At 52.2% G+C, this 24,076-nt stretch overlaps 10 protein-coding genes across 10 annotated transcripts; 6 read left to right on the plus strand and 4 right to left on the minus strand.

The window, feature by feature from the left end:
- Positions 1–685: 685 nt before the first annotated feature.
- Positions 686–2,352, minus strand: C7974DRAFT_394279 (3-ketoacyl-CoA thiolase 1). Its single transcript, XM_046141865.1, has 2 exons — positions 2,034–2,352; positions 686–1,987 (listed from the first exon to the last, which is right to left on the minus strand). The coding sequence occupies exons 1-2, from the start codon at positions 2,096–2,098 to the stop codon at positions 802–804; spliced, it is 1,251 nt and encodes a 416-aa protein (XP_045997115.1). The 5' UTR covers positions 2,099–2,352; the 3' UTR covers positions 686–801.
- Positions 2,353–3,540: 1,188 nt separating this feature from the next.
- Positions 3,541–5,925, plus strand: C7974DRAFT_394283 (uncharacterized protein). Its single transcript, XM_046141866.1, has 3 exons — positions 3,541–3,693; positions 3,744–3,828; positions 3,877–5,925. The coding sequence occupies exons 1-3, from the start codon at positions 3,691–3,693 to the stop codon at positions 5,637–5,639; spliced, it is 1,851 nt and encodes a 616-aa protein (XP_045997116.1). The 5' UTR covers positions 3,541–3,690; the 3' UTR covers positions 5,640–5,925.
- Positions 5,926–7,131: 1,206 nt separating this feature from the next.
- C7974DRAFT_413156 (uncharacterized protein) lies at positions 7,132–10,252 on the plus strand (the record flags this gene model as incomplete). Its single annotated transcript, XM_046143706.1, has 3 exons — positions 7,132–8,760; positions 8,812–10,038; positions 10,094–10,252. 3 exons carry the CDS (start codon positions 7,132–7,134, stop codon positions 10,250–10,252), a joined length of 3,015 nt encoding a protein of 1,004 aa, XP_045997117.1.
- A 336-nt stretch (positions 10,253–10,588) lies between these two features.
- On the plus strand, positions 10,589–13,200 carry C7974DRAFT_394288 (fungal-specific transcription factor domain-containing protein). The gene is made up of 5 exons (XM_046141867.1): positions 10,589–11,017; positions 11,114–11,211; positions 11,276–11,378; positions 11,511–12,842; positions 12,897–13,200. Exons 1-5 carry the CDS (start codon positions 10,874–10,876, stop codon positions 13,101–13,103), a joined length of 1,884 nt encoding a protein of 627 aa, XP_045997118.1. The 5' UTR covers positions 10,589–10,873; the 3' UTR covers positions 13,104–13,200.
- A 172-nt stretch (positions 13,201–13,372) lies between these two features.
- On the plus strand, positions 13,373–15,720 carry C7974DRAFT_463398 (uncharacterized protein). The gene is made up of 3 exons (XM_046146232.1): positions 13,373–13,603; positions 13,659–15,502; positions 15,586–15,720. The coding sequence occupies exons 1-2, from the start codon at positions 13,520–13,522 to the stop codon at positions 15,486–15,488; spliced, it is 1,914 nt and encodes a 637-aa protein (XP_045997119.1). The 5' UTR covers positions 13,373–13,519; the 3' UTR covers positions 15,489–15,502; positions 15,586–15,720.
- On the minus strand, positions 15,679–16,635 carry C7974DRAFT_472165 (uncharacterized protein; the record flags this gene model as incomplete). The annotated part of the gene is made up of 1 exon (XM_046146531.1): positions 15,679–16,635. The coding sequence occupies one exon, from the start codon at positions 16,633–16,635 to the stop codon at positions 15,679–15,681; it is 957 nt and encodes a 318-aa protein (XP_045997120.1).
- A 1,388-nt stretch (positions 16,636–18,023) lies between these two features.
- Positions 18,024–19,149, plus strand: C7974DRAFT_185038 (uncharacterized protein). The gene is made up of 2 exons (XM_046136457.1): positions 18,024–18,864; positions 18,914–19,149. The coding sequence occupies exons 1-2, from the start codon at positions 18,151–18,153 to the stop codon at positions 18,983–18,985; spliced, it is 786 nt and encodes a 261-aa protein (XP_045997121.1). The 5' UTR covers positions 18,024–18,150; the 3' UTR covers positions 18,986–19,149.
- Positions 19,150–19,582: 433 nt separating this feature from the next.
- C7974DRAFT_185026 (uncharacterized protein) lies at positions 19,583–20,543 on the minus strand. The gene has a single exon (XM_046136456.1). It carries the CDS (start codon positions 20,365–20,367, stop codon positions 19,678–19,680), a length of 690 nt encoding a protein of 229 aa, XP_045997122.1. The 5' UTR covers positions 20,368–20,543; the 3' UTR covers positions 19,583–19,677.
- C7974DRAFT_185057 (ethanolamine utilization protein eutT) lies at positions 20,543–21,282 on the minus strand. Its single transcript, XM_046136458.1, has 2 exons — positions 21,244–21,282; positions 20,543–21,188 (listed from the first exon to the last, which is right to left on the minus strand). The coding sequence occupies exon 2, from the start codon at positions 21,163–21,165 to the stop codon at positions 20,719–20,721; it is 447 nt and encodes a 148-aa protein (XP_045997123.1). The 5' UTR covers positions 21,166–21,188; positions 21,244–21,282; the 3' UTR covers positions 20,543–20,718.
- A 665-nt stretch (positions 21,283–21,947) lies between these two features.
- Positions 21,948–23,686, plus strand: C7974DRAFT_185083 (uncharacterized protein). Its single transcript, XM_046136460.1, has 2 exons — positions 21,948–22,720; positions 22,779–23,686. Exons 1-2 carry the CDS (start codon positions 22,331–22,333, stop codon positions 23,577–23,579), a joined length of 1,191 nt encoding a protein of 396 aa, XP_045997124.1. The 5' UTR covers positions 21,948–22,330; the 3' UTR covers positions 23,580–23,686.
- The last annotated feature ends 390 nt before the right edge of the window (positions 23,687–24,076 follow it).

Raw genomic sequence — 24,076 nt, forward strand, 5'->3', positions numbered from 1 at the left:
TGCATTTTTAGCGAACAGAGAAGGTGAGGCGAGGAAGAGAAGACATAAGTGCCGACGACTCTTCTTTAGAGGAGTCGCAGGCAGATCCATGTACTGGAATCTGAGGGCTTTGGGGAACAGAGAAGAGGCGACTAAGGGAGGAAGATATAGGCCTTGGTGAGATGCATTTCGAGGAGTCGCCGACAGACAGACAGACGCATGAAGTTTCCTGCTTCTTACTTTGAGGCCCAGAGACTCAGGGTCAGGGAGCGGACAGCAAGACGCAGCATGGCGTTTCGGAACTCGTCTTTCAAATCATCTCTGGAGAAGGATATGACATACTCTCTCAATCTCTTGAGGCGGGGGAGAGGCGGAGAAGGCAAGACATGCAGATGTAGAACCGTGCATTCGAAGAGCCGCACACACACATGTTATTATCGTGTGCGTTTTTTTGAGGATCAGATAAGAGAAGGAGAGGGAAAGACAGCGACTTGTTGTGAAATGCATTTCGAGCACTCGCGCAGGCAGACGCTTCGAGAGGGCCTTGCTGCCTTTTCAAGCATGTACACATGTGTGGCGGCGAAAAGACATTACTCCGAATGCCGCGAATTCTAGGAGCTCGCACAAGCATGTGCCGTTTCTCCGCAGCTTCTTTGGAGATCAGGTATGTAACGAAGGTGGTGATGGAACGATACTGGCTAGTTAAGTGGAGACTTATAGGTGACCGTACCGTTCACACGTGACCCACGATTCTACCAATGGAGGACTGAGAGAGCGTGATCATGATAACAGTGTACATATTGCTTTTCGCTAAACTACAATCTACAACTGCTCGTTGACGAACAGACCAGCCATGCCCATACCAGTACCAATGCACATACTTGTGAGCAGGATCTTCTTCTTCTGCCTCCGGCACTCGCTCAGGCCGGTGACAATCTGGCGCGCGCCTGTGCAACCCAGCGGGTGACCCAGCGCAATCGCTCCACCCCTGACGTTGAGCTTGTTGTGATCAATCTTCAGTGTCTCGAGGCAGTATACGGCCATGGAGGCGAAGGCCTCGTTGAGCTCGATCAGGTCGATGTCGTCGATGGTAAGCTTGAACTGCGAGAGCAGCTTGGGAATGGCGACCGTGGGGCCGATACCCATGATCCTGGGAGGCAGACCAGCGACGGTGGCGCCGACATACTTGGCAAGAATGGGCTGGCCCAGGGCCTCGGCCTTGGAGCGCTTCATCAGCAGCACGGCGGCGGCGCCGTCGGTCAGCTGTGACGAGTTACCAGCGTGCGACCGGTCGCCGTGGGGCAGGAAGGCGGGCTTGACTTTTGACAACGACTCGAATGTGGTGCCGTAGCGGATGCCCTCATCCTTTGTGAGTGTGACCTCCTTCTCCTCGCCGGTCTTGGGGTCCTTGACGGTGGTCTTGATGGGGGCAATCTCGTCGTCGAACCAGCCAGCCTTCTGTGCAACTTCGGCGCGGCGGTACGACTCAGCAGCGTACCTGTCCTGGCGCTCGCGGGAGATGTTGAAGTCTTTGCCGACATTCTCGGAGGTCTGGCCCATAGGCTGCATGCAGTCGCAGGCCTCGGGGTTCTTCAGGATCTCATCGACAAAGGGGCGCTCGAGGCGGTCGCCGCCGGCTGTCATGCTCTCGGCGCCCATGGCGACACCGCACTCGATAGCGCCAACGGCAATCTGGTTGGCAATGTCCTGCACGGCCTTCAGGCCAGACGAGCAGAAGCGGTTGAGCGAGGAACCGGCGGTGGTGTTGGGGAAGCCGGCAGCGAGCATAGCGGCGCGGACGTAGTATGCCGCCTTGGAGTCGGAGACATTGCCGCAGCAGATGTCTTCGACCACGGCAGGGTCAAGCTTCGACTGCGCTACGACTTGCTTGAGCGTCTTGACGAGGATGCCGTCGAGCGTGGTATCCTTGAAGCCGCCCTTGTGGGCCTTTGTGAGCGGTGTGCGGATGGCGAGGGTGATGACTACATCGTCGGGGTTCTTTGTGGTGCTGCGTGCTATTAGCGGTGTTATGTCGGGAAGACATTGAGACATACATGGCGGACAGGCCGCTGGTTGCGGGCGAGATCTGCGCAACGATGGACTTGAGGCGTTCTGTCATTTTGGCTATGTGAATGTGATGTGGATTGAAGTGGTGCAGGAAGAAAAGGCCCAAGAACTGATCAGCAAAGAAGACGTTGAGCGTTGCGGAGGCGGAAAGCGGAGAGCTTTAACGCGGATGGGGTTGCTCTGTATGGAGCCAGATGCCTCGGCCCATCGGACTGATGTCACGGGGTTCTCGGCAGTTCTCTGACCGCCCAGCCCAGCCCTCGGAACTTGCATCAGCTCACCTCTATCGTGCCGAATGCAAGGCTGGTGTGGATGTGGGGGGCGGTGTAGCGGTTTGGCCATGGCCCAGTTCTGCTCGAGTTGCCCTGGCAAGAGCGACTTTCCCGAATAGGCAAAATTCGTCAATCATTTGCTGAGAGACGATAACTGCCAACGTCAAGCTCACTCTGCGAGCGCACGCATCTCAGGCGCTTGAGCAGAAAGCAGAAGTCACAAAGAAGATTTTCATGAGTAATCATACTGGGAGAATGTTGCGCTTTAGGTTTAGGTTGGTAAGCTCATTTTCTAATCATATAATAAACAGTTGATTTGCAGCCAACCAGTTGCTTCATTTGTACCCTTCGATTGCTGTACCGCTCCCACAAAGCGACCAAAACACGTCTTATCTCGGACCGCATGGCAACGACTTTGGGAAACGCCGAGGTGGTTGTTTGATCCGTCGTAAGTCGGTGTAGATTCAAAGTGAAGATGTCGATATAGTTTCGGCTTTTTGGCAGGTAGAGCCGCATCGGATCTGCAACACCAGGGTTCAAGCAGTACAGATCTCGAAGTTTACCGCCAATAGGCTGCATTTTTAGCTGGGTGACAAGGTTGCGAACATGCCTTCAGCATCACAGATTCATTCTGACAGCGTCAAGTTTACAGTACGCACATTATGCGACTGTTTCCGAGTGCGAGCTGTAATGATGTACTCAGTCAACTACAATGACCGGTACAGTAAGTCGCTATCCGGACGGCTGCGGGTTTAGAGTAACATCTCAAATCTAGTACACAACATACTGCAGGTAGATAGCCATGGCTCAATGGAAGGTGTTCGGTCCATCAGACAGACGTCTCATCTGGTGCGATTCACCGAAGATATACACTAGCCTTCTTTTGAAAAAACCGACTATCGACATGGATCTCGGCGTCGAACCACAACAGTCCGGAGAGCCTCAATAAAGGCTGGCTATGAATGCGAGTTATCTATATGGGCCGGGTAAGACGGCAAGCTTCGACACAGTAAACTGCTGGCTCTCGGGATTACGGCACTTTTAGCCTGGTTTCTGCGAACATGAGATAGTCCTCGAGATCAGAGCAGAGACAGAGAATTCCAGAATTGAAGCGTAGAGAGCGACCGATTGCAGTGGCTCTGAAGACTTGCGTGTGGCCGATGAGAGGCAGGTGGGGTTTTGGTGGGGGGGAATGCAGGGTTCGCGCTTCTGAAAGCTTGTTGCCACGCTATACAGAGATGACGTCGTGGCAAGCCCGAGCTTCGAACCAGGAACAGGAGGGCGCATACCACACACATGCACGTCAGGACTCGACTCGATATGTTGCGCGACGCCATCCTGAAGAGCTAACACCCACACACCACACTCCACAATGGTAAGCAGCGATCGCGGCATGCGCCCGCCCCGCAAGGCTGACAGTGGTAGGCTTCGATATTGCGGCAGATTGTAGCTGGCCCACGTGCGCGGCACGCTGAAGCCGGGCTCGACCTGTGCTATGTCACAGACAACAGTACAGAGACCCGCCGAATGCACTCAAGACTGCCCTAACCGCCCTTAGTCATCGCTACGTCCGGCCCCAGTGGCACCTACCCACAGCGCGCATATCGGAACCCTCTCGACTCGCTCGTAAAGTTCCTCGACTCGAAGCATGGCGAAGACTGGGCGATATGGGAGTTTCGCGCGGAGGGCACCGGCTACCCCGACAGCGAAGTCTACAACCGCGTTTACCACTACCCCTTCCCCGACCACCACCCGCCGCCTTTCGCGCTTATACCAAACATCATGGCCAGCATGCGCAACTGGCTGAAGGCGAAAGAGGGGCGTGTGGTTGTCGTGCACTGCAAAGCCGGGAAAGGACGATCAGGCACGGCCAGCTGCAGCTACCTAATGAGTGAAGAAGGCTGGCCCATGGAAAAGGCTCTCCAACGCTTCACGGAGCGGCGCATGCGCCCCGGCATGGGATACAAAGGGGTTAGCATCCCCAGTCAGCTGCGCTGGCTGACGTATGTCGATCGGTGGGCAAAGCACGGCAAACTGTACGTAGAGAGGCAGGTCGAAATACTCGAAGTACACTGCTGGGGCCTGAGAGACGGCGTCAAGATCCAGATCGAGGGCTTTGTCGAGGACGGCAAACTCATCAAAAACTTCCACACATTCACAAAGGACGAACGAGAGGTAGTTAGAGGAGAGGTCAAGACAACGGGCATGGCTCAGGCAGTGCATGAGGTCATGTACAAGAATGGTCTCAGCGGATCGTCCGGCAAGGCTAATGCACAGCAAGATGGTAGTAAAGCTAACTCGAAGGAGGGCAGTAAGAGCAATTCCAAGAATGCTAGCAGGTCTTCACTGGAAGTGCCCCGAAACGCAGACGGCACTGCCACCCCCCAGGCCAGTTCTAAAGAAAGTCTCCTTCCGGGCACCGGCGACGTCGTTTTCCGGCCCGCGAAACGCGTCGTGCTACCCACGAACGATATCAACATCGACGTCGAGCGCCGTAACAAAGCCGCCTTTGACCTGACCATGGTCACGGCAGTCGCACACGTTTGGTTCAACACATTCTTCGAGGGCAATGGTGCGGAAAAGGACGGCACGGCAGACGATTCAGGTGTTTTTGAGATTGCCTGGGATGCCATGGACGGCATCAAGGGCTCTTCGCGGAAAGGCACACAAGCGTTCGAGCGTATCGCTGTAGTATGGCGTGCGCTCAGCGCCGAGGAGGGGCGGCCTGGCGTTGTCATCACAGAGCCGAAAGAAGGCGAAGAGGTTTTGCAATCAGGTCCATCGGACTGGAAAGGCACCAAAGGTGTTGAACCGAGCGAGGGGAAGGACCTTGGGCTGCGGTCCTCAAGTCCAGACGACTCAGAGCTCGATGTGACTCAGACGGACGCCATCAAGAGCGCGAATGAACAGAACAAGACCAAAATCCCGATGCCTGGTCGCAGGGATAGTGAACAAAGCGATGACAGCGACACCAGGGATGTTCGGTCACACGGTCCAAACGGCGAGAAGATCCTTCAGTATCCAATGCCAGCAGGAAGCTCCGCGCAAGCTGGTGAGAACAAGAGCGAACCGCTAGCGACCGTTTCACAGTCTACGCCATTAAGCCAGGTTGATGGTGCCGCAACTGAAACATCGAGACCGCCGTCCAGAGAATCACACAGAGGCACACACCATGTTGAAAAGCTAATTGACAATGTCAAATACCACGTCTCTGGCGCAGTCTCCACAAGCGAGCTGCCCGATGGGAAACCAGAGAGCGAAATGAAGAACGCTAAGGAACATCAACTCGGACATTTGGGAAAGAGCAAAGCGTCAAATTGAAGTGCGCAGGCGGACCAAATGGATCCGTGACACTGTGTAGCAGGCCGTAGGACAAGGCTATGGTCGTCAAGAATGAGGCAACAATGTATGGATTCGTGATGCAGCGTATCACGTTGACGCACGAAGCATCTGCGTATCTGCATGGACATCTTGCAGCTCGTAGAGTGCATGCAGGCGGCGTCGAGTATCGGGGTGCATTTGGCCAGGTTCAGTTGCTTTGCTTCGGGTCGGTCCGTTCCCATTGACTTAGATATACCAGACCAGCAATGAACTTTTATAATTTCGATCTCTACGTCCTGTGTACTTGTCTTCTACGGCCTCAGATTGAAACTTGTACCGATGTTGTTAACACCTACCCCAAAGTGAGGCGAGCTCGTGTCGCCCCGCCTGAACGGTACTCCAGCTCCATGCGCTTCCGGGGTTGGCCGCGGTTGTGCGGTGCGACCCCAACTGCATCGGCTCCCATCTCGAATCGGCACACCGTCATCCACGATAATTCCACACACGTATACATGTGCAAGACCTCGAGGCCACGCATGTGACAACTCCGCTGCCTCACCAGCGCATCGCAAGCCTTCGCCTCGCCTTCCAGACGAACAAATCAGCATTCATAGAGTCAACGAATTTCACCAGAATGGACCCCAGGAATTCTGATGTTCGACGGCCCAGGTGCTCACTGTTTTCACCGGTCGGTCGGATCCCCCGAGCGTCTGTTTTGCAAGCGCGCATCCGGCAAGGCTGCACGCTGACGACCACGCGACTTCACCAGATTCGCCAGTTTGATCTGACCGGTCGCCCTGTATGTCAAGTTTCATGCAGCGACCTGTAACCAAGAACCAATCTAATCTGGAGACACGCCTAGCTGCGCTTTGTTGCCTAGGTGGTGGTGACGTGTAGCTCTTGCCCGGAGCCTCAATTGTCTGGATATAATGGCCTCCCAGAGGCGGGTAGGGAGGCCGCCCGAGCTCATCATTACCGTTCAGCTTCGTTGTTTCGTGTCGTTCGAGTGCCTGATCTCTTGTAAAGGCAAACGGTCTATGTACTGGTAGTCTGTGAAAAGGGCTGTGCTTCTGCCTACCATTACCTTGGAATCCGCTGGCGCCTTGATCGAACGGAGATCGTCCAATAAGATCAATCCGGCGCCCTCTTGCATGAAGCAAGTGAGGTAGGAGCCTACAGCGTTTGCCATCAGAAGGATTTGGCGCGTTTGTATCTCTCTCACTACACGCGGTGAGCGCTCGCCGATTCCACTACAACCTTGCGCAGTTTACTTAAAGACCGCAACATACACAACAATTGATTGTCGACTTAACTATCACATTGTTTGTCGATGAGTAACTCGGGAAGCACGGAGTCAACTCCTAAGATTCCTCCTCATCCTCCGCCTGCGATCAACAAGTTATCAGATACTTCGACTTCGTCACCAGTGATGCTTCCGACTCCATCAGTGTCTTCAGAACCTGAGCATATTTCTCTGGAGAGCGAATCGAGGATGGGCTCAAGCCAGGACCAGATCGACGTCCAGAAAGTCGAAGCGGCGCCAGAGGTCGAGCCTGAGACAAAGGCCATGACAACACCACCTTCAGAAGCAGTCGAGGAAGAATCAAACAGCACGACCGCGGAGAAAGTGAAGTCTGAGAAGGACAAGAAAGGCAAGAAGCAGGCCAAGAAGAGCAAAACTAAAGCCAAGACCAAGGTCGTGTCCGATTCTGAGAGCAGCGATGCAGACAGTGAGTCCGAAGACAGCACTGACGATGCGAAAGAGAAGCGCAAACCAAGACGGAAGAAAGCAGCCAAGAAAGTAGCAGCTAAGAGGAAAGCAGCGAAAGAGAAGGCTAAGAAGAGGAGAAGCAAGAAGAAAAGCAAAGAGGTGGTCTCGAGTGATGACTCCAGTGAGGCTTCTGCGATCGATTCTGGAGACTCGAGCTCACAATCGTCCTCCGACTCCGACTCAGAAGACGCGAAGAAGAAGACTCGACGTAAGACTGCAAAAGCCAAGGCTAAAGCCAAGTCAAAGAGCAAGAATAGCAAGAAGGTCGAGAGTTCCAGTGACGACAGTGACTCTGATTCGTCTTCTAGCTCTTCCAGCTCCTCCAGCAGTGATTCCAACTCTGACTCCGACGACGCAAAGTCAAAGCGCAAACGCAGGAAGGCCAAGCGTAAGGCCAAGAAGGCAGTGGACGACGATAGCTCTACATCTGATGGTCCTGCGGTTGCTACCACAGACGGAAGTACGATACCGGTCTCTGGCGATAGCCTCGACACGCAAGTGACAAAGGTGACGGCCGTTCTTCAGAACCTCAAGATGCAACAGCTTGCTATCGCCACCGCCACATCAGCTGGCATCCCTCCTCCGATACCACCAGCACCAGTGAAGAAGAACGCACACGAGTTCAAGCGCGTCGACCAAGTATGGGACACAAAGCTTCGTGACTACAAACTCGTTGAAAGTACTGCGGACCAGAAAGACGAATTCGAATGTGTGTTCACTGTGCGACGACGATTCAACTGGGAAGGCAAGCTTCGTGAGACACTCGTTGACATCAAGTCCAAAGCACTGCGAGGCGTGCTCCAAGTAGTCTTGAAGGAGTGCAAGTGCATCAGCCTTGTGGAGGATATCCCGGAGATTGACCCTCATGTTTTGTACCACTACTATGACGAGATCAAAAAGTACGTGAGGAAGACTCTGAAGTCCAAGCTTAAGCGTGCGAAGAAATCCAAGGACCGGAAGCAACTCACCCAGGAGATTGCCCAGTGCAAACTGCTGCTCGGCTACATTGACGAAGACTTTGCTGCAACTCGAAAGGCATTGAAGCCACTACTGAAGGCAGGCACGATTACATACGAGCTTTGCTGGGCGCTGTTCAAGCCAAACACAATTGTCTATACCCCGACTTATGGTAACAAGGAGGATCCTCGATGTTTCAAAGTTGAGCAATGTTTCGAGTATGAGAGTTGGCTTAGCGGCGCCAAATCCTGTTGCATTGACGGGAAGTATCTCGAGTACGACGGCCAAGTCTTTGGACTCGGCGACCATGAAGCCGAGATCAAATCGTTCAAGGGTCACAAGAAGATTACGAGTCTAGTGGCGTATCCGTTGAAATATCACAAAGATCCAAAGGTCAGTACAAATCTAATGTTGCTACATCAATGCGTTACTGACGTGCTATAGGGTATCCAGAAACTGCTCATCGAGCGAGGCAAGAAGTTTATCGCACTGCAGGGCATGAACTATCGCCTTCAGAAAGGTATAGCTTATCAGAAGATCAAGAACACGATTGCCAAGTATAATATAAATGGCCGTGTAATGGTCGATCCTGCGATTTTCCGTCGGGTACAGCCGAACTACCCACTGTCATACATCAGGCCAGATGAGCTTAACCGAGAAGATGAGGAGATTGAACAGGAGCTGAGCGACGACTGTGGCTGCTCAAGCGATGATGAGGACGCATCAGAGAGTGAGAAGCCTGAAAAGGATCCAGTGCGGGTCGTGTTGTGGAAAGACAGCACAGGCAAGAAACACCCCATCCACGTGTTTCAGAGCGCGATCGATGCTGAGAATGGAGTTGGGGGTAACGAGACAACTCAGCTCGATACAGACACTGACACCAACATGGCCAACCATGTCTTCACCGAAGAGGAGCTCATCATCGCCTCCCCTGTGGTTCTCGGCTTTGCCTTCTCCGAGAAACTCTGGCTTGAGTTCTCACTTTCCGGTATTGAGGAGATCCAATGGAATGCCGAGGCTTTTGACTCGCTCGTTCTGCCGGATAAGATCAAGTCCAATCTGAAGGGCCTGGTATCCTCGCATCGCTTCAATGCTGCCCGCACCATTGACGACGTCATCCAGGGCAAGGGCAAAGGCCTCAACGTCGTGCTTCACGGCCCTCCAGGTGTCGGGAAGACACTTACCGGCGAGTCAATCGCCGAATATCTGAAGTGTCCACTGTACGCAGTATCCGCTGGCGAACTCGGCACCAACTCCGGGAGTCTCGAGCGCGATCTGAACCGTATAATGGACATCACGCACTCGTGGGGCGCAATCTTGCTGCTCGACGAAGCCGACGTATTCCTCGAGGCCCGCCAGCCGCATGATATCCACCGCAACAGTCTCGTCTCCGTCTTCCTGCGCCTGACGGAGTACTACCAGGGAATCCTATTCTTAACCACAAATCGTGTCGAGACATTTGACGAGGCGTTCCAGAGCAGAATCCACATGGGTATTCGCTACGAGAATCTGATGCCTGCTGCTCGCAAGAAGATCTGGCAGCACCACGTGAACAAGGTCGAGAAGATGGCGGTCGAGGAGGGAGCCAATGGTAAGGGGAAACAGAAGATCAAACTGTTTTCCGAAGCCGACTTTAACGAACTGAGTAAGAAAAACATGAACGGTCGACAGGTGAGTACTCTTGATACATTTTGACTAAGACTTTGATTTGCTGACAATATGGTAGATCAAGAATACGGTCAAGACAGGCCAGTCAATTGCACTGTCGGAGAAGGCGCCGTTCAGTATGGAGCATCTCAAGCGTGTGCTTGAGGTTGCTCAGGCTTTCGAGGACGACATGCGGGGCGGCAAGGGGTACCGTGATGCTATGCAGCACTACACCTAGAGTGGCCATGTCTCGAACCATGCTTACAAGATTGACCTTTTTTGACCTTTTCTTGGGGAAGAAGAGCATACAGAGAGTGGATTTCGGAACAACAGTAAGGGATGAGGAGCTAGATTGAAAGAATGTGCTGGTTAGCGCCTACGTTCAAGTGCAAGACACACGGGCATTTCACTATTCACTTCGATAAACTCAACTCAATATTTGATTAAATACGTCAGAAGAAGCCTTGGAAAGGCATGCACTGGTCATCGAATAATGCCCCTGTGGATGTGTCCACTTACCAACAGCAAACTTGGTCCCTCCGCAGCACAGTCCCCTGGACCATGGATTTGACTTTCGGTTTTTGAGCCCCTTGTTTGAGATTGCATTAGTGCGAACTGCTGTTATCAACACTGTGCCTGTAGGTCGCCTTGGCAATGGCTGGATCTCCCCGCGAAATTCCCCGCTCGCGGCCGCCCTCGGAAACCTTCTGGGGCGTGGAAACCTCACTTATTCCCGTCACATCGCACAACGCCCTCGCGTCACATCCATGCAGCATCAGCCAGATCGTCATTGTCATCCCATCTGACAGTATTTCCGCTGCACCAGTCGTAAAAGAAGAGCGAATGCGCCCAGCGCATCATGAAGGAGGAGGTTGGCTATGCCTCAACAAGTCCCGAGGCTTCATCCAACTCGCTCACAACAGGTGACCTGCCACCAAAGAAGAAGCAGAGGAGGAACAAGCCGACCCTGAGCTGCGAAGAATGTGTCGAGCGCAAGACCAAGGTACGTGCGTGTTCCCGTTGAGCGTTGGCCGTCTTGCTGTCGTGGACACACCTGTGTCATGACTTCGCACAAATACAAATCTAACGCGACGCGCAGTGTGATCGCACTCGGCCTGATTGTCTGGCGTGCATCAAGCGACAATCAGTGTGCAAGTACTCCGAAATTGCGAATTTAATCGCATCAGGAACAGATGGGTAAGTCGCAGTCCTGCCCTTCGTACAACAGTGTGCGCCCACCGTTGCTAAGCACTGCCCACAGCGTTGGCGCCGCGCGAGGCTCGGGTCGATCAAGGAAGCAGCAGCAGAAACCCACCCAACTTCAGCTCGGCAGCAATACGGAGTCAAATCCACTTCCTGTTCAGGTAATTGCCCGCTCCCGTTATTCCCGTCGCACCTGTCAAACCTGCATGAACGGGTGTTCGTCTATTTCGGCTCCGCGCGGATGGGTGTCCACGCGCTGTGTGCACGGACCTGTACACTGACCCACATGACAGGTACATACTCAAGTACCAACGCCGGTCAGGACGCATTATCGTAGTGCCTCTCTGTCTTCATCTGGATCTTCGCCATTCTTGCTGTCCAATGTGCCGTTCTCGAGCAGAGCACCCCAGCCGTTCTTCGGCTTGGGCTCTGAACATCCCTTTGCCAACTATTGGACTAGTCGGGGAGGGCTTGCTGAAGTCGTAGGTGTACTGCCGGCGAAAGAGCAGGCCGACATTCTTGTCGATAAGTACTTCGATGCTGTCGACCCTGTGTATCCCATGATACACCGGCGCAACTTCTATGCCGATTATGAGCGTTTCTGGGCCATGACCCCCGCGGAGAGGCAGGTGGCTGACCCAGTGATGGTCGCTCTGCATTTTGTGGTTTACGCCATGGGAACACAATTCATACACATACCATCGAACTCGGAAAGGGCACAGATAGCCGAGTTTTACGTCTCGGCGGCACAACAGGCACTCAGGTTGTCATCGTACCTAAGTAGAGCTTCGGTCAGGACCCTGCAGGCTATGGTGCTGATTGGCTATTTCCTGATGAACGATAACCATGCTTCTGATGCCTGGGCATTTGGTGGTGTTCTAGTACGGCAAGCCTATGCGATGGGTCTGCATCGTGACCCAGATGTCATAGCATCACGCTGTTCACGAAGCGACAAGCAACAGCGGCGCAAGCTGTGGCAAGCCATCTTCTTCCAAGACACCTTCCTCACCGTCCTTTTGAAGCTGCCACCAACAACAACATTCTCTGACGTCCGCCCAGAATCCCTCGATGACTCCCTCGACGACTACGCCATGCCTAATGGCTCTTCAAATGGTAGCACTGACCCCGTACTGAACCCAATGAGCATCACTCACATCGCCCAACTCAAAGACGTCTACCCATCCTACGAACTCTCCGACCGCCGATACATCCGTTCAATGTGGCACATGGCCAATCTCGTCTCACGCACCGTCTGCACGCCGCGCTCCCTCTCCACACCTCTGACCACCTCTCTATCCCACAAAACCGCGCTCGTCGAAGAGTACTTCGCTCTGCACAGATCGTTTCCCCAAGAACTTACCGTCTCTGACCCAGCCGCGATCGCACGGCTTGCCGAGACAAATCCACGCTCCTTACGGCAGAACCTCTTCTTTCGCAGCAACTTTTGGCACTGCGTCATGGTGATCCAGTCAGATGAGAACCTGAGCGAGGGCTATGCATGCGAGGTCAGGGGGTGTCTGGAGGCTGCGCGTATGGCGGTGCAGAGTTTCTTCCATTTCTGGGAGCATCTGAGGATCGACGCAAGCGTCTGGTGGGTGTTCCAGCACCGGGCTTTCGAGGAGGCCGTAAGTTTCTGCTACCCTCACGTCTGCATTCAGAGTTTGCTAACGCGATCATAGCTGCTCATGGCACGTATCTTGGGGCAACAAGAACAGCCTATCAGCCCGGGCCATAATGGGCCGCCGTCTACAGATCCCCTGCTGATGGCAGCGAAGGAGGATGCGCGCAAGTGTCTTGAGATTCTGGATGTTGTGGGAATTGCGCCCGAGATGCAGAAAACGAGGACCGAGGTGCTGAGGACTGCGTTTGCGGATATCCTATGGTGAGCACAGGGTAAGCTTGGTGAGCGAGCATTTATTGATTATCGATACCTCTGTTGTAATGTTTGTTAGTGTACGCAATCTACATAATAATGTGACAAGAACACAATGACAATCGTCTCAAGATGAGGTATAGGAGTTAATATACCCACTGCAAAGACTGACACTATACCGCATCAGGCAGACGTGATACTTGCTCGGTGCTAGATCATCGCCGAAACAGCGCTAGCGCCTCCTTCCTTCCAGAACTTCCGGAGCGCAGCATCTACATCCCCATCCTCCATCATCGATATCATCTCTGTTCGCGTTGCGCCCTTATTGTTTTCCTAATGTTTTGAGTAATATTATACTGTCATCGTGTTGTGTAGAGTACCGCCAGCGACTGTGGGACGCGCTGTGCAACAATTTGATTGCATTGTGCAATGTCGTCCAACAACAACCTTTACGACCCAGATCAAGCTGCTTTGAACACACGTTGGATTCAGCCCTGGAGCGAGGCGTTTAGAGTGAGTTGATTCCCGAACATATTCGTACCTTGGAACGTACAATTGATGACTATAGGCGCAACGTGATGTCGGCCTACGCGTCCCTATCAACTTCCACACCTTGGCAGCAGTCTCGCTAACACAAGCTTGCTTTGTTGACAATCAGTTTGAGCACAATGCGTTTATGAAATGCTTTTCAAACCTTCTTGGCGTTGGTTTCCCTCGATTCGAAGTCGATGTGTACTGGGATGCACTCCGCGCAGTATGGAGTTTGTGTCCAGTCCAGCTTCCTGGAGATGATGATAACGTGGAAGATCACGCACCTGTGAGCTCTGGGCCAACAATATCGGTATCTACAGGCACTGCGAACGCCAGGGTGCCGGAGAGCACAGCGATACGGCCGTCAGCGTTGAAGGTTCGTCAGGATTCCTCTCTGTCTAGTCAAGCCACATCGACATCATCTACGGCAACTGATCAGAGCTCGACAAGTGCCTCTGCACAACCGACTGTTGTTAGATTTCCCACTGTAGATGGTCCACCACTCTTGCAGATTGGACGATACAATTGCACGTCACAGATGACACTTGGTCTGTTGACCGGCTTGCTAGAGGATTTCCTCGATGAGACAGCGACTACCACGGGCGCAACCATCACATTTCTCAATCTCAACGTCCATAATGCAGCATCACTATCGGATCCCAATGCACCAGCGCCCCAGCTTACTCAGGAACTGGCGCCAGCATCTAGCGCTTCCTTGAGTGGGGTCATAAATGGAAACCTATCAAGTTTGTTGTATTCTCCGGAGACCTTGGGCAATCAGCGCGCAGATCTGAATAGCAGCTGGTACGATGTTGAATGGGATAACCTCCCGGCACAAGGGTACTATCAAACGTCAAACAACTCTGAGGGTCGCATCTTCACCGAGAGTGGGTGGCCAACTGAAGCTCTGATGGAGTTCCAGGAGTTCAAGAGAGTTATTATCGGCTTTGGCGAAGTGGACAGCCAGATGGCGGCGTATGATATCAACGTTGACTTCGACGACATATTTCCTCCAGGTGCCATCACCCAGCAGCGACAACTTTCCTTTGCCTCTACCGGACAGATCAGCTCTGGGTGCTACTTTCCATCCTTGGAAAGTTCAGTGACAACACAGTCAAATTCTTCGTTTGCTCAAGCGTCTCCACCAACCATAAGCATAGACGCAAGCCCTGACTCCACAAGCTCGCTTCCGTCCGTATCCAATTTGACTGGGTGTGGCATCATACCTTTCCTCAACCAGAGCCTTGCGGGTACAACAGCAGACAAGAACCCCCTGCCCTATGCTTCTTACGTTCAATCGACATTGTGGTCCTGGGCGCCAGGTCAACCTCTCAACATCACAAAGGGGAGCTCGACCGCCCAACGCTGTACAGTCATGACGAGCTCGCCTTATCCTGGTCGATGGGAGGTAGCAGACTGTGGCCAACGTTACCGCGCAGCCTGTCAGGACCCACGACAACCATATCTTTGGGAGGTGTCAGAAGGCACCTCCGACTTCAACTCTGCCAGAGACCTATGCCGCTCGCCGCTGCAATTTGCCGTTCCGCACACTGCTCTTGAGAACGCACACCTCTTTGCTGCTCTGCAAAGATCGCGCGAGCCCAACCAGCCTCTTTACGTTGATCTCAACCAGCTCGGGACAGCAGACTGCTGGGTCATTGGCATCAACGGCACGTGTCCATACTTACAATCGACTGACACAAACCGAACGCGGGTCGTTGTTGTTCCTACCGTTGCTGCTGTTATCATATTTGTCTGCGCGGCATTGACATTCTTTATCAAATGTGCATCAAATAGACGAGAGGATAGAAGAGGAAGGGGAAGAAAGATGTTAGACGGTTGGGAATATGAGGGTGTCCCTAGTTAATTTCATTGGCTACAGTGAGTCACTTACCTTGCAAATGTGAAGTGTGGAACCTGATGTTCACCGATGCCTAATATTCAATACTTACCAAGAGTTCCAGCCAATTATTCCAGACGGGCTGACTGTGGGAACTAATGTACCGCGTTATGGAAAACTCGATACTTATCATTAATTCTAGTATAGGCCGGCTGTACTAAACATCGTAGGGCAAGAAGAAATCGTCCTCGCCGTTGATGTTTTGGTCGAACGCATCATAGTCGAACGTATCCTCGTCATCAGACTCAAGTTCGTGTTCATCACCGACGCTGACCTGGTCGGAGCCGACATCTATACCGTAAGCACACCGGGCATCATAACCGTTGTCGAGACGGCAGCGCTCGATTATGTGTCCGATTATCTCAAAGACTCGAACCTTCGCTTCGCACGATACGGTCAAACCTGAGGTTTGGAGAAGGTTGATAGCCCAAGTGGGCACATCCCATTGCTCACCCTGTGCAGGCCCCTGGAGCAGGACGATAATCCTTTGGTGAATGTCTGCCTCGAGCTTTGCCCATTTGGCTTCGGATTCTCTCTCTGCGCGAAGTAGCTCGCGCCAATGCTGGATCTGCTCCGCAGTCATGGGCTTCTCCCAGCTGACTCCATCCGTCGTATCGCCCGCGATACGCTTCAGTGCCATAGTTTCTGCACCTCGCTTGGCAATCTCCTGGACAAGGCCAGCATACCGCTTCATATAAGCGACACGAAGCTGTTGCTCATCCTGTTCGTGCAGATATTTAGCAATCAAGTTAGGATATGGCACGCCCCGCGGCCAGGTTTCTCTAGGAAAGGCATTTGAGAGCAGCGCCTGGACTTTGTGCTCTCGGCCTGCTGCAACTGCATCCCAGTCAGCTGGGCCCATGTCGTCTGAGACATTGAACTCTTGCATCAGTGCTCGCAGCTCGGCAGCAAGAGCCCGCATTTCTGCTTTCCACTTATTAATCTTTAGATGGAACGCTCGTTGCGCGATCATTTCGTCAACGCGGCGGTTGTAAGCGTCTGCCCACTGGTTAAATTTCAATTCGCAGAGATACTCCCATCGCGCACCGATATATTGGAAACGCATTGCAGGTCCGCCAGAGACGCATGTATATAGTTCATCGCGACAAGTCATGGTGGCTTTCGTTCGAGTTGTGGAAATGGATGCTGAGCGCAAGGTTGCGTGAGCGTTGCTGAAGTGCTTGATGATTGTTGAAATGCTGGTTGATCTGAAGCACTGCTCTCCTGTCAAGAAGGTCTTTTATGTCCAGCAGGGTCATCTCATCGTTCTCATACAATGTGGATGCTGTGCAATACAGTAAGCAACATTGTTCGTGAAGATGGACAAGAAATTTGAGATCTCGCAACGGTCGACATTGCCATCGAACAGTGCTACATCAGCTAGCACGACGTGAGTGAGATCCTGGGCTGCATCAGGTCCATCGTTCTCTTCTGAAAATCCATGCGATTTGCAATGAGCTCGATGCGGACACTACTTTTCCCAGGTCGCATCAGTCGTTGACTTTCTTCTTCCTGTGCTCTACCATCCCAATTTTACTGAGGCAGCTAAAGATCAAATACTTCCACTTGATCCGTTGACACTTCCAAGAACAAGGCGTTTTCCGGACGCATTCTGAAAAGTCTTGGGCGCATGTCCATAACCTTGCTCATCGTCCGGGAAGGCCTTAACCGCAGGCATGTTGCTGTCTGTGCTTATCTGAACGTGTGCGTTGTCGGAGAATTGGTGGCAAGCTTCTACTGGGTAGCTTCCCAACTAAAATGAAGCGACGGCTAACAGATCCGACTTGGTCGATAACGCCATCTCGTGGCAAGCGCATGTAGCGCGGAACTGGTCACTGAGAAGTTAGAACATCGCCGAGATCATCAGTCATGATCGCCTCAAGAACTCGTGTAAGGCTCAACGCCGGCAGATCATTTTCAATCTTTTCACCAACAATGTCTTGCCCTATCACGTTTTGCCCTGCCGGTGCAGAACGAACGCACAACCAGATTGGGTACATTCGGCCCGCTTTAGAAGGGCCGAAATCGCACACCGCTATCTTACACCGTTCACAGGTCTTGCAAACATCACATGTACGACAACATAATCGAGAAACCAAAGCCAACACTTACAAGAAGGGCTGTCAATTCTCTCCAAACCGGGAGGTAACGAACGCATGGCCCACGAGTAAGTTTAGGTCCCGTTACACAGCGACTGTTCACACCACTGCTCTGCAGGTACACGACTCGTGTGCTCCTCCACATCCCCACATGTCGATCAACTCTATACTCAACAAGGCCTAGATCATCGACTTGTAACCTTTTCTCCAGCCCAAAGGTTGCTTGAGGCGAATCAAATGCCAACCAGTGCATCCATCAAACCAGTTACGGTATGATGGCCGCGAGCCTCGTCAGCTGATGCCCTGCATATGCAAGTGATGCAAGAGCAGGCCCGATGCAAATCAAACGTGAAAACATGGGTACACAGTACTTGTAGGAAAGATGAGCGCGCAAAGCTCTATTTCCGATCACTATCGCGACATACCGACTTCGACGAATATCCACCTTCCACAACAAAGTTCCGACCGTATCACCGGTAGACTTGATGTATCGAACTCACACGGAATAACCTCTGACCACTACTACTAAGATGGCCGGCGTCTTATGCACGTGGGCGGCCAACATCTCCGAGACCGCGGAGAAGTATTATGAAGATGAATACATTCCTTTGATGACCTCAAAACTTGCTCTACACTCGCTTCACTGTGAGTTGGTTGAGGTTGGGCTGGACGCAGAAGTGGACGGTGTTGGGGAGCGAGAGGCGCCCTGGAAATGGCTCACAGTCTACGAGATGGAAGACGCAGACAAAGCGACGGCGGCAGTGTACGATAAGAGCAACCACATTGAGATGGCCGGAGACATGGCACAAGCAAGATTCGACGTGCGGACATACAAAGAACACAAAAGATGGCAGCAGGGTGACTGGCAGGGCGGTACGCGAACGATACTGCACCGCCATCAACACAAGGAAGCTAATCAAGAAACAGACCACGCAGACATAGTTAGTGTAGCTGTGATGGAGTGGCAAATCCGTGCGGGCAGTGAACAGGAGGTTCTGGATTTCTACAAGTCTGAAGCTGCGCCTACAATCGCATCGTCACCCGACGTCCTTAGATTCCGCATGTTCCAGGTCCAGAATGCGACTGTGCTGAAGGCGGGCTCATACGATACACTCGAACAGGAAAAACTGCACACATATCTCACATTGGTAGAGCTTGAGACCGAGGAATGGCCGTGGGATGCAGTCGTTGCACTGGGCGAGAAGCCAAAGTGGAGAGAGTATTTTGACAAGCAAAATGTCGTGGTAAGTACATCTGTTTTACGAACTCGTTTTCGATTACTAATAACAAAAGAAGTGGCAGAGTAGTCATTATCTGGTCAAGAGAAGTTATCCTGACTCAGACGAGGGAAGTGACAAGCAGTAGCATGAACGAATCTGCGCTTGAACTAAGCGGGTTCTACGTATCCTACATTCGGCTTATTTCACGATACCTGGCTTACGAAGCTAAAGACTGTTTTCTGTTGTCTATTATCATCTGTTGTTACGACCTTACCTGGCCCTGGCCCAGGAAACTAGCTGGGCACGTAATCCTATATCTCTCGTAAGACACCTATTTCCGCCCAACTCTTCCTTCCGGGCGCTTTGCCCCATCACACTTACTGAACTACGACGGGTTGCTCAATTGCCATCATGATGTGAGCCATACAGCTGACCTGCGGCTTCCCACGAACATTCGTAGCCAACTTGACGTGTCAGAAGATGATATTGGAGGCAGAGAGGCAGAGAGGCTTAAAGAAGGGCCCGAATAAGAAATTATAGCTGAGTTCGCTACGACAGAGATGCAAGTTTCTATTGGGAAAGAGCTCAAAACGGAGTGGAGCAAGCGCTAAAGACGTACATGTGATCAATCTGGAAGCACGATGCATGGGGACGCACAACGACTGGTCTCATGAAACCTGCCGAAGCAAATGATTTTGGAATTTGGAGTGCCGTTGTTTGGAGCTGGCTCGAGTCCATTCGACAGTCAATTCCCCTTCTACATAAACTAATGATTACTATGAACAATGGCGCTAAGATACTTTACCGAAAAGCGACGGGCGCTCAACAATAATCCCACTAGGGCTGAGCAGACACAAGCATCAGCTGTTCACTCACATCACTCTCATAAAACTTCTCTCTCGCACCTCGTACAACTTCACCCCAGACCTTCTCATGGACCTCCCCCTTCGGCGTTTTCTGCAAATCCCTTTCCAGACCCTCTTCAAATCCCGACACGCACTTGCGAAACATTGATCTCCCGCGTTCCGCTTGCATGCAAAACCTATACAGCGTCACCAGTCGCCACATCCCACACTCCGCCCGTCCTTTGAGCAATACAGTCATGTAACCGACAAGGCTATCTTTGATGCCGTACTCATGTAGAACCTCTATCATAGCATCAACGCAGGTATTTCTGAATCGGTTGTCATTGCTGGCAGGATTGGAGTAGCTGCGTGCGTATAGGTCGAGCAGCCATTCCGCTTCGTCAGCGCGAAAGTGCGGTGCGCCTACCACGCGGCATGTTGCAAGCTTATGGGTCGATAACCATTGATGATAAATGTGGTGCATTTGGAGCGGGTGTTCCTTCAGGTAAATGTACAGCTCTGCTGTGGTGCTGAGAGGGAGGGACAGGACGCTTCGGACACTACTGGGTTGGACAGAGGGGATGATTGTGTAATGGCTGCTCTGATAGGCAAGTGCGTGACTTTCAAACAATTCGACAGGCTCAAAGCCATCCGACGAAACGTGTTTGGTAATGCGAGACATGTTGTCTTTATATGGTGGTAGTAGTTCAATGTGTTTGGGTGGCTATGAAGGAGACGGGAGCGTTGCAGGAACATGAAGTATGGAATACTATGGATTGACTCTGGTACCGAGTACCAATCGCTCGTTCATGGTTCAGGGACGGTTGAACTCTCTGTACTTCAGGGTTGTCCGCACTGTAACCTTGAAACTCCACGGTCGATTCTCGTATTGGTACTTGGGACGCCGCCTAACTCTTACTGGCCGTACACTCGTTGTAGCTTTCAGGTACTGGACCCTTAGTTCGTCACCCATCTTAGCATCAATTATCTTAACTCTTCTATGCCAGGTACCATGGGCCCTACGCGCATATCACTAGAGCTTCGCCTTTGGTGCAAAGCTCTTCTCAATGGCGTTCTTGCCAGCCGTGCTTACATCCTCGTCCTGTGCCGGTGTCCCTGTACTGCACCCGATCGCGCCGACGACAACACCGTCAAGTTTAATTGGTAGGCCACCACCAATTGTATTAAATCTACCTCCATTCGTGTGGTTGATGCCATACGCTGGTCCGCCAGGCCATACGTTCTCCTTGTAGACCGATGTGGGGACCTTGTGGCCCGCAGCAGTAAACGCCTTATCAATAGCAATATTGATGGATGTGATTTTTGCGCCTTCCATGCGAGTGAAGCTGAGTAGGTGTGTTGCGTGGTCGACGATTGCGATGTTCATCGGTACACCAATCTCTTTAGCGCGTTGTTCAGCGGCGGCCAGGGCGATGCGCGCACCTTCGAGGGTGAGCGTGGGTACGGTCTTCGTCGTCATCGTGGATTCAGTGAGTGCGATTTCTGGTGGATGTGCTGTGAACACAGCACTACATGGTTCATAGGTAGTTGGTCTCACCGGATACTGCAGGATGCGGAGATCGGCCTCGGCAACATCGGTCGACAGGGATGACGTGACGGTTCTTCGGCAGCACGGCCGCGTCGATATCGCGTGTACGCGCTACGGGCATCTTCCCGTCTTAACATATGTCGAGTACTATGCCAGTGATTGTTTCTGTTGACGGACAAGATGTGGTACCTTTATCTAGAATCCTTGCGCCGGCGACGTGCGACCAGCGACGCAACAGGAACTGCTCTTCAGCGCGTCTACGTTGCGCCATTCCACCATTCTGGATCAAAACGGAGGTTCGAAGACATGTGCATCTGCATGTCAGGTAATGTGAAGGCAAGAGTCAAAATGATACAGAGTTATTGACGACGACCAACGATCTACCAGTCATTGAACCTAGGAGGAGCGCAGCCATGCTGCATACTGGGTCCTGAAACCCTGTGCAACCCATGCAGATTCCTCCCACTTGCAAGAAACACTCGAAAAGATGACTAGTCGAATCCTCGCGTAATTGTCGCCATTTTCATGCACTTTCCATATCTTTTCGTGTACTTGCCATTGCAATGCGCAGTTTGTGGGATTTGACTGCTCCTTTCGTTTGTGCCTGTTTGCAATCTGGCACTGCGCCTTCACCTCGAGCTGCCTATCGCGTTCTCGTTGCCATCGTAATCACCAATCACGCTATGGTTTAGTCTTTCTTTTGAACAGTCGACTCAAGCTGTCACCTTGTGTTGCCTCGCCTCCCAATATCGTTGTTCTTATATCGTGCGTCACCGAGGGAAACTGCAATAGCGACACGTGCCGGCCTCCAATGACATGACAGCACGTCCTTCTCACGCTCAGTCACAATCGGCGTATTGTCTTTCTATCCGGAGGATTGCGGAAAATAAAGCTGGATTGCTCAGTATGCTGCATTCGTCATCTGTCACTTACAACCCGCTGACCAAAACACGGCCAGTGGCAGCATCGTTTCTAGGCATTGAGTTAAATATATCCCCGAAGACACGATCGCGCCAGACACGACCACCGGCAATTACGCGCTCAGCATTGCACAGCTTCCGTACTACTTCGCCTCACTACTAATAACATCATCATCATGGACTTGGTTACGGCAGACGACACGCTCCCTTCTCCACCGTCATCACCTGACGGGAAGCCGTCATTGAAAATGTCACGGAAACAAAAGGATTCACTTGGAAATGGCTTGAAGCCAACCGTACCAGCCCCATGGGCCGATAACACCCACGATTTCAGCATGATGGTAGTTCGTGCCACACTTCGAGACATACATGAGAAGCCAGACGGACTTGTGAAAAGCTACAACTGGTATCCAGATTCAGTTACCATTGACTCTCTATTCCCACCTGGTATACCACTCACAGCCAAGGAAATCTGTGTCTACTATCCGCATCATATTCGTTGGCAGGACGTTATGATACGCCTTTCACAGAACGATTACCGCGGACCTGATATACTTGGTATTCAAGTAAGTATCATAGTCTCTCCGCTGATCCTCGATACCAGCTTCTGATCCTTGCTGATAGGCGTTTTTCCGTGGCAATCCCCAGAATCACATGTTACCTGCAGCCTTGAATCAGATTCAGCGCGACGCCGTGCAGCGCCTCTTACCAGCTTTCAGAACGGCTGGCTATGAAGGCGAGGGAGACACAGATACGTACACCGATCACCTGAAGCCAGGCACGTATCTCGAGAAGAAGTCTAAAGGCTATGTCGTGCCAAAGTTTGATGACCTGCTCCGCGGCTTGTCGTCCCTGCCTTACGGAGAGGATACGCGAGAGCTCACCCAGTGTCTCTTGTGGTATTCCGGCATCCGTAGCACTTTCGAACCAAGATTGGAGCTCAATGTGCTGCACGCACAAGCTCTGATCCGTGCTTTGAGACAGCCACTGGAGCATCCTACTTCGCAGAACCTAAATCGGCTGGCACTCGACCAATGGCGAAAGGACGGAAAATTCCCAAAGGTCAGCTTCACGGCTGCTTCAGAAGGCTTTGAAGACAAAACACAGAAGGAGTATGGCAAGGAACAGCGTCTGCAGCCACGAACACGGGCTGTCTTCAACATCGACGCCGGTCTTGTGGACCTGAAGATGGAGATCCAAATTCCTATTCGTCACGTTTTGACCTTCCCTTTCATTGCGCTTCATAGCGTCGTTGCAGACGCATTCCAACTGGGCATCAATAATGCCATACGCCGAAGCACAGCCCGCGCTGATTGTGAGAAGACGAAGCGCGAAGATGCACCGCAACATTTACTAAAGCGCTTGAACAAAGGTCGACCTGACCATTCTTTCTCATCGAACCAGGTACAGACGCCAAAACGCTGACGAATGATGGTTGATGATGATGTCAGTGCCACAACGGTGCAGCCTCCAAAACAGCCTACAGCGTCACCTATCACCCCGCGCAAGTCGAGAACCATTCCCTTCAACTAGGGAATGGGTCTGCAAGACCGCAAGTCGACACGGGGCCTAGCATACTGAGCTAGGTAAGCGCCGAAAAGCTCTGATCTAGGTTAGTGTCTTTTAAAGCGATTCGATCTACGTTTCGAGTTTGCTTAGATAAACTTTATCATAGCCTTGAAGCTTAGGTGCGTTTGGTAGAAGTTTGAACGGTAGTCGTTGTGAACCACACGGTTCACAAGGGGAAGCTGCTTCGACGATAATATCGCGAGTCGGACATGGCACCAGGCGTTCACTCGCCAGACCATCATTCTGAGTCACTTCTTGCTTACTGTCGAATACTACTCGCAATCATTCTACAATTAAGATCATATGTCTCTTTATTAATATATGTGCTTTATCGCACGCAAAGTTGCTCATTG

This window comes from Boeremia exigua (genome assembly GCF_020726555.1).
Source record: "Boeremia exigua strain MPI-SDFR-AT-0100 chromosome Unknown C7974scaffold_6, whole genome shotgun sequence".
Classification (NCBI taxonomy): Eukaryota; Fungi; Ascomycota; class Dothideomycetes; order Pleosporales; family Didymellaceae; genus Boeremia; species Boeremia exigua.

Excerpts from the sequence above, each read along its gene's own strand:
- C7974DRAFT_394288 (XM_046141867.1), top strand. The coding sequence starts at position 10,874 with ATGAAGGAGGAGGTTGGCTATGCCTCAACAAGTCCCGAGGCTTCATCC. Across the intron at positions 11,212-11,275 it reads ATCGCATCAGGAACAGATGG|CGTTGGCGCCGCGCGAGGCT; the intron begins GTAAGTCGCAGT and ends CACTGCCCACAG. Across the intron at positions 12,843-12,896 it reads ACCGGGCTTTCGAGGAGGCC|CTGCTCATGGCACGTATCTT; the intron begins GTAAGTTTCTGC and ends ACGCGATCATAG.
- C7974DRAFT_185057 (XM_046136458.1), bottom strand. The coding sequence starts at position 21,165 with ATGACGACGAAGACCGTACCCACGCTCACCCTCGAAGGTGCGCGCATC.
- C7974DRAFT_185083 (XM_046136460.1), top strand. The coding sequence starts at position 22,331 with ATGGACTTGGTTACGGCAGACGACACGCTCCCTTCTCCACCGTCATCA. Across the intron at positions 22,721-22,778 it reads CTGATATACTTGGTATTCAA|GCGTTTTTCCGTGGCAATCC; the intron begins GTAAGTATCATA and ends CCTTGCTGATAG.
- C7974DRAFT_185038 (XM_046136457.1), top strand. The coding sequence starts at position 18,151 with ATGGCCGGCGTCTTATGCACGTGGGCGGCCAACATCTCCGAGACCGCG. Across the intron at positions 18,865-18,913 it reads TTGACAAGCAAAATGTCGTG|AAGTGGCAGAGTAGTCATTA; the intron begins GTAAGTACATCT and ends TAATAACAAAAG.
- C7974DRAFT_394279 (XM_046141865.1), bottom strand. The coding sequence starts at position 2,098 with ATGACAGAACGCCTCAAGTCCATCGTTGCGCAGATCTCGCCCGCAACC. Across the intron at positions 1,988-2,033 it reads ACCAGCGGCCTGTCCGCCAT|CACCACAAAGAACCCCGACG; the intron begins GTATGTCTCAAT and ends AATAGCACGCAG.
- C7974DRAFT_394283 (XM_046141866.1), top strand. Across the intron at positions 3,829-3,876 it reads GTGCTATGTCACAGACAACA|TCATCGCTACGTCCGGCCCC; the intron begins GTACAGAGACCC and ends AACCGCCCTTAG.
- C7974DRAFT_185026 (XM_046136456.1), bottom strand. The coding sequence starts at position 20,367 with ATGTCTCGCATTACCAAACACGTTTCGTCGGATGGCTTTGAGCCTGTC.
- C7974DRAFT_463398 (XM_046146232.1), top strand. The coding sequence starts at position 13,520 with ATGTCGTCCAACAACAACCTTTACGACCCAGATCAAGCTGCTTTGAAC. Across the intron at positions 13,604-13,658 it reads CCTGGAGCGAGGCGTTTAGA|GCGCAACGTGATGTCGGCCT; the intron begins GTGAGTTGATTC and ends TGATGACTATAG.